Source organism: Choristoneura fumiferana, chromosome 30, assembly GCF_025370935.1.
Source record: "Choristoneura fumiferana chromosome 30, NRCan_CFum_1, whole genome shotgun sequence".
Classification (NCBI taxonomy): Eukaryota; Metazoa; Arthropoda; class Insecta; order Lepidoptera; family Tortricidae; genus Choristoneura; species Choristoneura fumiferana.
The window spans coordinates 5,672,140-5,685,865 of NC_133501.1; the positions used below are offsets into that span (position 1 = coordinate 5,672,140).

Sequence of the window (13,726 nt, forward strand, 5' to 3'; positions counted from 1 at the left end):
TAAAATATATAAAATCCTTGAATGTACCAAATCTGGCAGCTGAAGTTTGTTTACATTTTGTTAAATAGGTACCTATCCAAACCAAGTATAGTTAGGTCAAGCACTCTGATTCCATTCAAATATTATCATTACTTGAACATGAACTACTACCTTGACCCGACTTACTCAAGTATGTAAATATTTATTGAATACACTCAAAATATCATTTCACAACCCCTAATGTTTTTAAAAGACTCTTTCCAACGATATCCCACACTAAGGTTGGATGAGAAAAAAAAACGACCCCCACTTTACGTCTACCTACTCGTAAAAAAATTGGTTTTGAATTTTTAATTGTACTATTTTGTCGGCATAGCTTACGTATAATATATTCGTGCAAAATTACAGCTTTCTAGCATTGATAGTCCCTGAGCAAAGCCGCGGACGGACAGACAGACAGACAGACATGGCGAAACTATGGGGGTTCCGTTTTTGACATTTTGGGTACGGAGCCCTAACAACAGCAGGTATATTTTGCCCCCGAAAACACCACAAACTGTTTCAGATCCAATAAAAAAACGCTGCAGTTCCAACAAAATAACAGTTGAGTTGGCTGTATCCGACTTGTGCCAACATTTCCATGGCCGTTTTCACTTTTTAAAAAGTTTGAGACTCGTCAATAATAAATTATTGTCGAGCTAGCGCGCCTGCAATCTTTTTAACTTTTTAATTTCTCGCTGACCATAAACTATTCACTTAGCCTTCGTTATGTAGGGAATAATGTCGTAGACTTTTACGGTCATTTTTGAGAAATCGAAATTACTTTATATAATATACCTACCTAATTGAAAAATCCGTACAAAATAAAAAGCCTTTATAAAAATATTGCTTGATTTTCTCGTAACGGTTACGGAACCCTCTCCACGGCGTGTCCGATACGCTCTTGTTTTTAACCCCCGACGCAAAAAGTAAGTGTGTCTGTGTATCTGTCTGTGGCACCATAGCTCATAAACGGGTGAACCGATTTGAATGCGGTTTTCTTATTTGAAACCAGGTTTTCTAGCAATGGTTCTAATGGTTTTTGAGATATAATATAACTTTTTGTTAGTTAGGTTATAATAGAAAGGCGTGGCCTGCTTCGACCCGCCCCTCTATCCCCACTCGATTGCTTTACATTAATTGGCTATCTCCCATACTACTTACAGGTGGTTCTCTCCTACAGGTGCCAAGCTTCTTGGGGCGCATTCTTCTTGGCAATGATGGTCTTTACGAAATCGCTAGTAGCTGTTTAAAAAAATGAAGCGTAAAAGAGCCCATTGCGACCTATTTACAGAATAAATGATTTGAATTTGAAAACCTTGTATAGGAATAATGGAAACTTTAGCCCGGTTCAAATTTATCTGTCGCGTTGTGTCGTGATGCTCTCTCTCTCTCTCTCTCTCTCTCTCTCTCTCTCTCTCTCTCTCTCTCTCTCTCTCTCTCTCTCTCTCTCTCTCTCTATGCTTGTGATGCGACACAACACAAGCCGTCACAACACACTGCATCAGATAAATGTAAACGCAGCCATGACACCGATACCGTTCTGATGCGTCACGACACAACACAACACTACATGAATGTGAACCGGGCTTTACCTATAATGGCAACTCAAAGAAAGCCGTAGTGGTCTAGTTGTTTCGCCCTATGGCTTCTCAAGCTGAGGGTCTCGGGTTCAATCCTGCGCCCGCACCTATGAAATTAGAAATCCATGAGCTTTTACTGTGAAGGAAAACATGATGACGAGAGGAAACCTGCACACACCTCCGAAGAAGTTCAATTGTGTGTGTGAAGTATTATAAAGTCGCGGGAGAGCAAAGTACTGTTTATATTTCATTGAAAACCTGCGCAAAGTAACATCTGATTCAATAAATTACTTGTTTGTTTAATTTAAAAATTTGGGAGAAAGGGATAACTTTATAAGTACAGAAAAAAAGTAAATCTGTTAAAAATATATACCTCGTTCAGTTTCTTGCCGGATTCTTCTCAACAGAGGTTTTTCTGAACCGGTGTTAGATTTTTTTGACATTCATAAGTGCTTGTAGAGGCCAAATTGAATAAAGATATTTGACTTGACTTGTCTTGAAAAGAACAAGTAGGCTATAGATACCGCACAAAATTCAGCCCACTCTATATACAAAATTACCTATTAGGTACTGCATAAATTTTAGTGCCAGATTTTTAGCTCTAGGTCAAGGTTAGGTAGAGAAAGGATACTTTTTGATTTTCATGCAGAAGATATTAACCCTGGGACTCTGCTTTTATGTGTATTTGCGTGCCTAAAACTGGATCTGCACTGTTCTAACACATAGCAATGCGAGATCATTGAACAAAGACAAGCTATAGGTTGGTCAGTATTGTCAACAAAGTATTATTTTCATAGAAACTTCATTCTTCCGTGTTCACTTACGCGGGGCTCCCGTTAGGGCTGACTTTTTTGTAAACCTTCTACTGATAAAAAAATTTTACAGGGTTATGTGTTTTTTTTGCAGTCTATGTTTTCAAATAGTGTATAATATTATTGTAAATAAAATGCAAATTTGAACAAAAAATTGTGTTATTTATTAATTAAGGAAGTTTTTATACTTACCAAAATTGTTTTTTTTATCTCTATGTTTGACGTGGAATGTTATTTTATTTTTACACCCTAAACATAATATCTGTATAGAATCTGATAGAGTATTCTGCCGTGATTCGAAAAGGTTTTATACAAAAAAGCAGTTTAATTGCAGTTTTTCTAAAAGCTTAAGCTAGAACTAAGTGCCTAGTCGGAACCCTGCCAGATAAGTCAAAATATCCAAAATGGAGGCTGCCAGATGAAGACATTTTTTTGCCCTCCCGCTGCTGGAATTCGTCTCATAAGCCAAATGTGCAAAATGGTGGATGCCAGACGAAGGGTTAAAAGAAAGTATGTATGTAAGTAAGTATAGCTCTTTATTACACATAAAACACATATAAAAGTTTAATTTCTTTAAGGTGAAATGAGTTTAAAAATAGTTAATTTAATTTTAGTAAATGTGCTAGCATAATTACTTAAAATATCAATTTAACATAAATATTTATTTAAATACAACAAACGAATGTGTCAATCAACTTTTTAGTGTATGTAATTCTGTCCCGTAACTCAGAAGACAACAGTGATAGATATATAAAGACTGTTAGAAATATAATTGCAATTTACACTATTAGCTTGAGCCATGAAGGAATTGCCTCAAAACTATCTCAGCTCCTAACTGTTAGTAGATTTGTACACCATAATATAATACTTTTAACAAGAAACTTGGGAGAAGTTTCCGTGGCAAGAAGCTACACCACAAAATAGATACAGAAATCAATCTACATACAAAGTACGCTCGAGCAACGCACACATAGACACTGCTCACGGACACGATATCTCGGACCGGTTGGGACCAGTGCGAGCGCGAGTGCCATCCGCTTGAGACACGCGTCTATGAACTTTTTTGTGCAATAATGGAGAATGCGAATATTACACTTTTAAATATAATAATCGTGCATTTCGCCAATGTCGAAATCGTCGCAAGATATTTTCTGTGACAAATTTCAAAATTTGTAATATAACAAATTAACATTAAAATATTTTAGTTACTATTAATTCATATTTCCATTCTTCCCGTTTCATTCTCAACAATAAATCCAACAACGGTACGAGTGCCACTACCATGATAGTTTTTTGTGCATAAGCCACATAGTTGACAACCCTAGAGCAATCACCGAGTGTAGGTATGAAAAGTGAAGTACATACATGAGGTTGACTTCTGTACCTGTCTGTTTTGTGGCTACACTAACAAGTTGATTGATCCAAATACAAATAGATACATTAGGTCAGTGGTCGTCAAACTGCGGCCCGCTGCCGATGTGCTGCAAAACACTGCTTTTGAACAATCTTATAAACAAATATGATTCATAATAATATCAAAAATACAAACTGGAACATGAATGCACAGAAAAAACAGAAAAAGAGACCAGCGCTGGGAATCGAACCCAGGTCCTCGGCATTCCGTGCTGCTACGAATTTCTCCTATGCACCACATATCTCAGCTTGTTTGTTTCTTATTTAGCCACTTAAGCAGCGACACTAGCGACATCTATGTTTAGCTATCATCGAGAAACGTCAACACTCCTTCTGAAATTCTGAACTAACCGCTCATCCGGACAAGAGATGTCCGTAAAAGTAACAAATTTGGAGTTGAAATAAAAAATACAAAAATACTCCAAAAACCAATCTTAAATATGATTCAGTAACGAAATCACACATTGTAAATCTGTTTAAAAAAAATATATACCTCGTTGAGTTTCTTGCCGGATTCTTCTCAGCAGAGGTTTTCCGAACCGGTGGTAGATTTTTTTTGACATTCATAAGTGCTTGTTATAGCCTAAATTGAATGAAGATATTTTGACTTTGACTTTGAATGTTTTTTCATGCCAAGCCCTGGGCCGATCAAGCAGAGGGCGTAGGTCCAGCTAGCACCTCTTTGTTTTTCGGATTTTGTACGTATGTACAGTCAAGGAAACTGAATCGCTACCTAAGGTGGAATCTTTGTACTACTAATGTCATGTTGACAATGTTGACATCCCATACATTTTCCAATGGAATACTAGCGAAATTGTCAATGAAAAAGTTCCATCCAGTTTCTTTAACTGTATTTAAAATGTATACGTGATGGTAAGAGATCACCACTGCCCATAGACACTCGCAACACCAGAGGGATTGCAGATGCGTTGCCAACCTAAAGGCCTAAGATGGGATACCTCAAGTGCCAGTAATTTCACCGGCTGTCTTACTCTCCACCCCGAAACACAACAGTGCGAGCACTGCTGCTTCACGGCAGGATTAGCGAGCAAGATGGTGGTAGCAATCCGGGCGGACCTTGCACAAGGTCCTACCACCTGCGTACGTAACGTATACGTAAGATGATAACGAGTTCAATACATTATAATCTTATTTTTAGCATTGTAAAAGTGATTGTAAAATACATTAAAAGCTATAATATGTAAACTATATCTATGAATTAAAACTACCGTGAGACACATAAATAACTATAAATAAATAAAATAAGGTACACGATCACTCATGTAGGTATTTAACGTGTGTTGCAGTGGCTTTCCGTTCGAGCTCACCTTGAAAAAGAACCACGGCATGGTTCGAAACATGTCGGGAATACCTCAACTATCAATACGTAATCCGTGTGACCTTAGTTTTAAAACATTACACCTTATCGATTTTATTTATCATTATAAAAAGAAATTTTGATTATTTATGATATATAGGAGGCAATTCTGGTGTTTTTTGTTCGACTACCTTAAAAATCTACATTTTTAAAACATTTTTTTCTACTGTCAATAATAAAAAAGTACAGTGTTTTTTAAAATTTTGACAGTAAGTCATTCTTTGGGTCAATCAACTTTTAAGTGTACTTTGCTGTATTCAATTAATAAATTAATCGAATTACTGAACAGATTAACTATTTTGCAATAGATTCCAGGTTTTCGCATCATTAAAAAATGTCTGTGGTCGGTTAAATGGCGTCTTTGTTTACCCTTTCTTTCTATATATTGGATTGACATAACGTATAGCTGTGCGTATAATCATTCACTTCAACTCTGGTGGCACTGCCTGTAACTGTACATAACTACGCAAAAAAATCGTGTGTTGCTATCGCATCCACACTGGTACAGTACCCTTAATGTAAGTTTTCGGTTACAAAATACGTCTCAATCGCGTTCGCGTTAAAATCTCAATTTGTTTGGAAACACGAACATCGCAAACGTTCCACTAGAGGCGCTGTTCGTGTTTCCATACAAAGTGAGATTTTAACGCGAACGCTATCGAGGCATATTTTGTAAACGAAAACTTACACTAAGGGTACAGATCTATTGTACAGTTTTATCTTGCTTTCTCAACTAGCTTACTGAAGTTTACTAAAGCTGATTGAGATAGCAAGATAAACACGAACCTATATAGATCCGACCAAATACGATGGAAAACATTATTCACTATTATATAAAGAATTATTAGTACATTGTGTCTTAAGGGCGGTAAGTGAGGAATTACGAACGAGATTCTATTAGAAGCCCGAAGTCGAAGACTGAGGGCTTTAATTAGTTGATGTTCGTAATTATAGTACCGCCCGTTCGACATACAATGTTTTTCATCACATTTGCGAGTAAAATTGTATATTTGTGAAAGAAAAACTAATATTTTTACAAAAATTGCCGATACCTTAGGCTGCGCTCTTGGGTGCTCCTGCTGCTGGCGCGCTCGCAGCAGTATCAGTACGGGCATAGACTTATTTACCGTCCTTGGGCTTCATGACAAGCAAATTAGTACGGGAAATGACTCATTTACCACCGACCACGGGTTTCTTGACAAGCACATTAAGGTCGAGGATTTTATTTGGGAGGTTGCAACCAAGGTAGTCTGCATGTTACGACAGTGTTTATATACGAGCAAGTGTGATGAAAAATATAAAACATTATTAATATACCTTTACGTACTAAGTATAAAAAAGCATTTCTACCCACCTCGCAAAGAATAAAAAAATATTATTTGTTATATTTTGAACACTGAGTTACATTTTGGAACAATATATTTGTACTTTACGTTACAATAACAACCATAGATACTTATATTAAACATCCTTAAGGCTATATTTTTTTGAATATAATTGTAAGTAACCTGGCATTGCATTATCATCAACGATGGATAAAATTTTTTTAGGGTTCCGTGCCCAAAGGGTAAAAACGGGACACTTACTATAAGACTACACTGTCCGTCCGACCGTCTGTCTGTCTGTCGCCAGGCTGTATCTCATGAACCGTGATAGCTAGACAGTTGAAGATTTCATAGATGATGTATTTCTGTGGGCTCCCATACAACAAATGTGTTTTTTTTTGCTAATGTTTAATGTTGTATAGATACGGAACCCCACGTGCGCAAGGCTGACTCGCACGGTGTTTTTGACTTTGACAAAGTCGAGTAAATCTTTATGCAATTATAATATTTGAAATACAAAAGCAATGCAATTATAATATTTAAAAAAAATATGTTTTTCGGCTGTGTTGAAGTCTAATAAATATTTTAAAGGTCTAATAAATAAATAAATGACATGGGACAACTACATCAATTTGTTGTTTAGTTCCAAACGTAAGCAAAAAAAATTGCCCTTTCTGAAATAAGTATATTAAAAATAAAAAAGTTTTATAAGTACTAATGTAACCTACTGCAAGAAGAAATTTCAAAAAAACCTTTTTTAATTTTATGGCAAACGTTGTTTATGACAAATGCTATTGTTACAAATGAAATTATGGCAATCAAATAGTGTCACTAAATAAGAGCTAGAAAATGTATGTAAATAAGTATGTATAATAATAAATAAATAAATATCATGGGACACACAAATTAAGCAAAGCTTCTACTATTGATACTAGCTTAATACATACTTTATATACTTATGTCGGTGGCCGATCATAAAATCCGCCAGATCACGAAAATTCCTAGGCAAACCATGAAAGGCGCCATATGATATGCCTAAAAGTTGGCCAGGCATATCACGATGTGTCTGAGAAGCAATACGACAGATTGATTAGAGCAACGCATTTGTTGATATTCCTAGCTTTATACCGGGTACATCGTGATATGCTGAAAAAAAGAAAAATTTAGGTACGAGTGAAGCGAGGAGTTGTTAGTATGAATTGTGACCACTTCGCGCGGTAGCGGCCGCCGAAGTGCCAGAACCGATATGGCGAATTCATGATCTGCCTAAACTACAGAATAACACTAATAGTACTACCGCCTAAACGTCACTAGGCAAATCATTTAACGGTGAGTTTTGAACGATATGGCTGATGTCCTTTAGCCAATTCATGAAATGGCGCCATTTCACGATATCTCTAGGAATTTCGTAATCTGACGGATTTTACGATCGGCCGCTGACATATATATTAAACATCCAAGACCCGAGAACAAACATTCGTATTATTTCATACAAATATCTGCTCCGGCCGGGAATCGAATCCGGGGCCTCAAGATTCGTAGTCAAGCTCTCTAACCACTTGGCTATCTGGTCGTCAGATATGGGAAAATCTAGCAATGTATTAATGTGTTAATCTAGCAATTAGGTATAGTTTATTTTTTACTTTTAGTAATAATTTTAATGAACTAAAAGATTTTTTTGCTCACTCGCGACCTTCCGATAACTAAGTTTTTGCAAGATATGCGTGTTCATCGCAGTTCCTCCACCTCCACACTGTAAGAACACACACAAATCACACAAACTCATCTATCACCACCACCACAGTACACTGACGCGTTTTGGACTCAAACAGAACTATGCTAATAGATGTCAAGGCGCTGCCCCATGCAGTTGCTCGACGCTCGTTTCCAGCGATAAATCTGGTCACGTGACCCCATTTTGAATTTCCCGCGATTCAAATCGTAATCGCTAGTTGCTCGTTTGCCAAATCGCTCGTCGCTCGTTTGCAGTGACCAATCTGGTCACGTGATCCTATTTCGAATTTCTCGTGACTCAAAAAAGTAGACGAACAGCAGCGTCTACATGGCGGCTGCTTGAAAAAAAATGACACTGTTTGTTTGGTAATTGACGAAATGTCGTTTGTTTTACAAAGTACCAAAAAAGGTTTATCAGTGTCACCACAATTGCTGCTTCTATTTTAAGCTGAAACATTTCAGCTTTATCGCTATATACCACGTGACTCCAGATTTGTAGCGACGAGCGATTGCATACAGCAGTAGCTCAACATTTTCAGCTTAATCGCTATATGTCACGTGACCAGATTTGTAGCGACGAGCGATTGCTACAGCAGTAGCTCAAATTTCCAGCTTAATCGCTATATGTCAGTGACCAGATTTGTAGGACGAGCGATTGCATCAGCAGTAGCTCAACATTTCAGCTTAACCGCTATATGTCACGTGACCAGATTTGTAGCAATAAGCGATTGCATACAGCAGTAACTCAACATTTTCAGCTTAGTCGCTATATGTCACGTGACCAGATTTGTAGCGACGAGCGATTGCATACAGCAGTAGCTCAACATTTCAGCTTAACCGCTATAGTCACGTGACCAGATTTGTAGCAATAAGCGATTGCATACAGCAGTAACTCAACATTTTCAGCTTAGTCGCTATATTGTCACGTGACCAGATTTGTAGCGCCGAGCGATTGCATACAGCAGTAGCTCAACATTTTCAGCTTAATCGCTATATGTCACGTGACCAGATTTATCGCTGGACACGAGCGACGAGCGACTGCATGTGGCCGCGCCTTTAGACTCCAGATCAGATGTTAGATGTTGTGTGTGTGTGGTGGTGATAGATGAGTTTGTGTGATTTGTGTGTGTTCTTACAGTGTGGAGGTGGAGGAACTGCATGAACACGTATATTTTGCATAAACTTAGCTATCACAAGGTCGCGGGTGAGCAAAGAAATTCTTTTAGTTCATTGATTATGGACCACCGCAAAGTAACGCCAATTATGTAATGTTATTATATTTAATTATCTATTTGTCTTTGTTATTTATTGATTTTATACTTAACTCAAAGAAATAAAACATGAAGTCATAAAAGTAGTTTTTTTTTTCAATGAGTCAAAAGGTATTACTTTTAATTGGGTCAATCTACTTTTTAGTGTATGTAATTCTGTCCCGTAACTCAGGAGACATCAGTGATACACTTTGTTAGTAGGAAGTATATTTTGAACGATCTTTGAACATCACAGATTTCTAGTTATTTTCCGACTCCAAGCACTCAATAGAAAACCTGATCTCTTCGAAATAATATATCAAAAGAATTGTAACCAGTGTGACGACACCTAAACCAAGCATATAAAATATGATTCTACAAAATACTCTCATGATTTTTATTGTTATTTGAAGAGGTCGCAGATTCATTTCATTAGTATTTGTTTCCCTTACTACTTTTCCCTCCCCTTTCTTCATCATGTTAGTTTCCATTTTAGTAACTACAGTGTCTTCTTCAGTATTTTTGCTCTTTTCTTCAGTTAAACTATTATCTTTTTTATCTTTCGCCAATTCGGGGCCATTTTCTTTGGCGGCATGTCTTGAACTGGTTTCCGAATTCACAGAAGCATAACTTGCTTCCAGATCCTTATTTCTGTCATCTTCTTTTACTTGGTCTCCATTGTTTGTATTGTTAGTTGTAGTTTCAGTTTTAGCGGGTTTTTTATTTTTCAGAACAGTCACTGTTATTGTTTTTGTAGTTTCATTTTCAATACATAATAGGCCATTTTTCATTAGCTTGGAGTATTAGTTTGTGTTAAAATATCGGGTTGAGAAAGTATTTCTGATGTGCTTGGCTTTGACATGGCGTTCATTTCATTTGCCGCACTTTTGGGTGTTTCTTGAGTATCCTTAGTACCATCTTCTCTTGATTCATCTATATTTTCATTGTTTGTACATTGTCCTTCGTCTTTGTTGATTGGCAAATTATTTTTTGTTACGTTACCTTTTCTGGAATTCGAGTCGTCAGAGTCCATCTCTTCGTCAGCAAGATAACTCAAATCAGTAAGTGCTGGAGGCCCATTAGGTTGTTCTGAAGGTTCTGTACTAATTGGCACAGTCGTTTTATTACTTTTCCTTTTACTCAAAGATATATTTTTATCATCTTTTCCTTTACTTACACCTGTCTCTTTTTTTGCTTGGATCTTTGCATCATCATGACTATTCTCGTTATTCTGTTGAATATTTTCGTTGGATATTTTAGTCCGTGGCTTCAAAACACCAGTACACCCAGACGTTTTTCCATTGCTTACTGATGCCCTACGATTTCCGTTATTTTTCTTTTCTTGTGCTTTATCTTTGTGAACGTCTTCACAATTGTCGCTTGTTGTTGTTGCTGTCACTATTGCTTTATTTTCTTCGCTATTTTTATCATGACGTTGGATCAGTGAAGCTATTCTTTTAACCTCAACAAGAGTTTCATTTTGTTTGTTCTTGATTTCTTTCAATTCATGCACTATTTCCTCGTTGTTGTTGACTGTTCGCAGGGTTTGGGAGGTTCCCGATCTGAAATAGACAACTATGTGAATTCCATGTGTATTGTAGGAACTAGGCTGTATACCGCTGGCAGGTGTGGAAACTGACCACCTGGCAGGTTAGATTAACCTAGTTTTGTATAAAAGGATAGGTTTTTTTATATTGTGTTTCTAGAATATAACTTTAAAACAGATTGACAGCGGTATACATGCCGGGGAGAACAGATTGCTCCCGATAGCCTAAGCGGCTGGTGCCATTCTATGTAAATGTATTTTTAAGTTCTACAATGAATCTGAATCAGCGGAACATTTAGCCTTGTTATTTCTTAACAGTTTAAAGTCACGCGCGTTGATCCCAGTACCTAAGCTCTTACCAAGTTACAGTCCCCACAGTATCTATCTGGTCATCTTAGATAGTGGTTTGATTTCCCGTCAGGGTTGATAAAAGTAGGTATAACATAGTACAAAGATTTGCTCCCAAGTCTTGGATATTCAGTGCTTCATACATAGGTAATATAGATCAAAGTCGTTTTCACGTCTGTATGTTTGTGTGTCCGTTAACTCCTGAGCCACTTTTTAACCCCCAACGCAAAAAGAGGGGTGTTATAAGTTTGACCGCTATGTGTGTCTGTGTGTCTGTCTCTGTGGTACCTTAGCTCTTAAGCGGGTGGACCGATTTTAATGCCGTTTTTTTTTATTTAAAAGCTGGTTTTCTAGCGATGGTTCTTAGATATGTTTTGGTACAATTGCAAGCAAGCTTACCTTGGCAGCGTGAGGTGAAGCGCCAGAAACTAATTAAGTTACGGAATAATTTGGTCCCTACCACTCTTACCAGTGCTGGTTATGTTAGATGATTATGTATGTATGTAAACTCTTATTGCACACACACATCCTAGCCTATATACGTCCCACTGCTGGGCAGACCTCCTATCAGAATGAGAGGGCATGGGCCGTAGTTCCCACGCGGGCCCAGTGCGGATTGGGAACTACACACACACTATTGAATTGCTTCGCAGGTTTTGTGCAGGTTTTCTGACCATGTTTTCCTTCACCGCAAAGCTCGTGGCAAATTTCAAATGTAATTCCGCACATGAATTTCGAAAAACTCAGAGGTGCGAGCCGGGGTTTGAACCCACGACCCTCTGCTTGAGAGGCGATACGTCAAACCACTAGGCCACCACGACTTCACCAGACCAGAAATCAGGCTGACATAATTGAAAAATAAATAGATAATAGGTACATAGACACTTACGTGGATGGCATGATGATGTCCAAATGACTTTCAGGTATTCCTGCCGGAGCGCCATCTAGAAATATACGTAGGTAGCTTTTACTGGATTCATCATTAGCCTGTAGCAGTCCCCTGCTGGGCATAAGCCTCCCCCAACGAGCGTTGCGCCCTGTCTTCGGCTCGCTTCTACCTTTCGCAGATCGTCACACCACCTGGCTGGAGGGCATCCTACACTACGTTTGCCGAGACGCGGACGTTACTGTTTTTTTTAGGGTTCCGGAGCTTATAGTTTCGCCATGTTTGTCTGTCCGTCCGTCCGCGGCATTGCTCAGGGACTATCAATGCTAGAAAGCTGTAATTTTGCACGGATATATATATAAACTATGCCGACAAAGTGGTACAATAAAAAATAAATTTTTTATAGATAGACGTAAAGTGGGGTGTTTTTTTTTTTCATCCAACCCTATAATGTGGAATATCGTTGGATAGGTCTTTAGGCAAACATTAGGGGTTTACTAAGACGATTTTTCGATTCAGTGATTTTTTTGCGAAATATTCAACTTGAAAGTGCTAATATGTTGTAAAGTCTTTATTACAAAAGAAAATTAACAAATACACTGACAAACTTTAAGATATTGCAAAGGCGGACTTTCCCTGTAAGGGATCTCTAAAACCTTTGAGTAGATGAGAGGAGAGGCGCAATACGTTAAATTCAAAATTCAAAAATTTTCAAAATTTTCATTAAAATCGAGCGTCCCCCCCCTATAAAATCTAAACGGTGGGTGGAAACATTTGAAAACTTCAGGATGGTAGTAAGTATATCAACTTTCAAGGAAAATATTATTAGTATTTAAGAGTAAATAGCAGCAAAAATAAAATATACCTAAACTTGGAAGATTCCGTATAAAATACGAAATCCTTGGAAAACTATTACCTTATTACTGCTTTTTTTGAAGTCAGTTAATAAGGTACACGGGCGAATCCCGTTTTAGTTCAGCCCACGACATGTCAGTGTAGCGATGGCCGTTATTTGTGCGCACATCATAGTCGCGCGCCAATCAGCGCTTACACTTGCCAGCCCGCGCGCCTCGCTCAGTCCCCTACGATACCAATTATTCTACTTTTGCGCATTACCGATCACCGCTACACTTGCATGGCTGTAGTCGAGTCATGCCTGATGTTTCGAACCCATCCGTGATTCATCGTCAAGGTGAACTTGAACGGAAAGCCAACAGTGAATTCAAGCCGTTCCGCCCTGCTCCGTCCGAGCTTATCTTTCATTTAGTATTATAATGTGGTACATACCATTTGGGTTAGTCAGGACTGCTATGTGCTCCATGGTGCCAATAGTGGGTGATATGCCGTCAGTCGGCGATATGGCGTCATCAGTGGGCGGTAAGTCATCAAAAGTGGGCGACGACGCATTGAAAGTGGGCGAAACTGCGCCACAG

At 38.0% G+C, this 13,726-nt stretch overlaps 1 protein-coding gene across 1 annotated transcript; it reads right to left on the reverse strand.

Moving 5' to 3' along the window:
• Window positions 1-10,303: 10,303 nt before the first annotated feature.
• Window positions 10,304-13,689, reverse strand: LOC141444424 (uncharacterized). The gene is made up of 3 exons (XM_074109975.1): window positions 13,581-13,689; window positions 12,297-12,351; window positions 10,304-11,075 (listed from the first exon to the last, which is right to left on the reverse strand). The coding sequence occupies exons 1-3, from the start codon at window positions 13,612-13,614 to the stop codon at window positions 10,304-10,306; spliced, it is 861 nt and encodes a 286-aa protein (XP_073966076.1). The 5' UTR covers window positions 13,615-13,689.
• Window positions 13,690-13,726: the final 37 nt, after the last annotated feature.

Bases quoted from the DNA above. Each gene is read 5' to 3' on its own strand.
- LOC141444424 (XM_074109975.1), bottom strand. From the start codon at position 13,614: ATGGAGCACATAGCAGTCCTGACTAACCCAAATG. The intron at 12,352-13,580 runs GTATGTACCACA...GTATATTTCTAG, and splicing joins AGTCCTGACTAACCCAAATG to ATGGCGCTCCGGCAGGAATA. The intron at 11,076-12,296 runs GTAAGTGTCTAT...TGTCTATTTCAG, and splicing joins GACATCATCATGCCATCCAC to ATCGGGAACCTCCCAAACCC.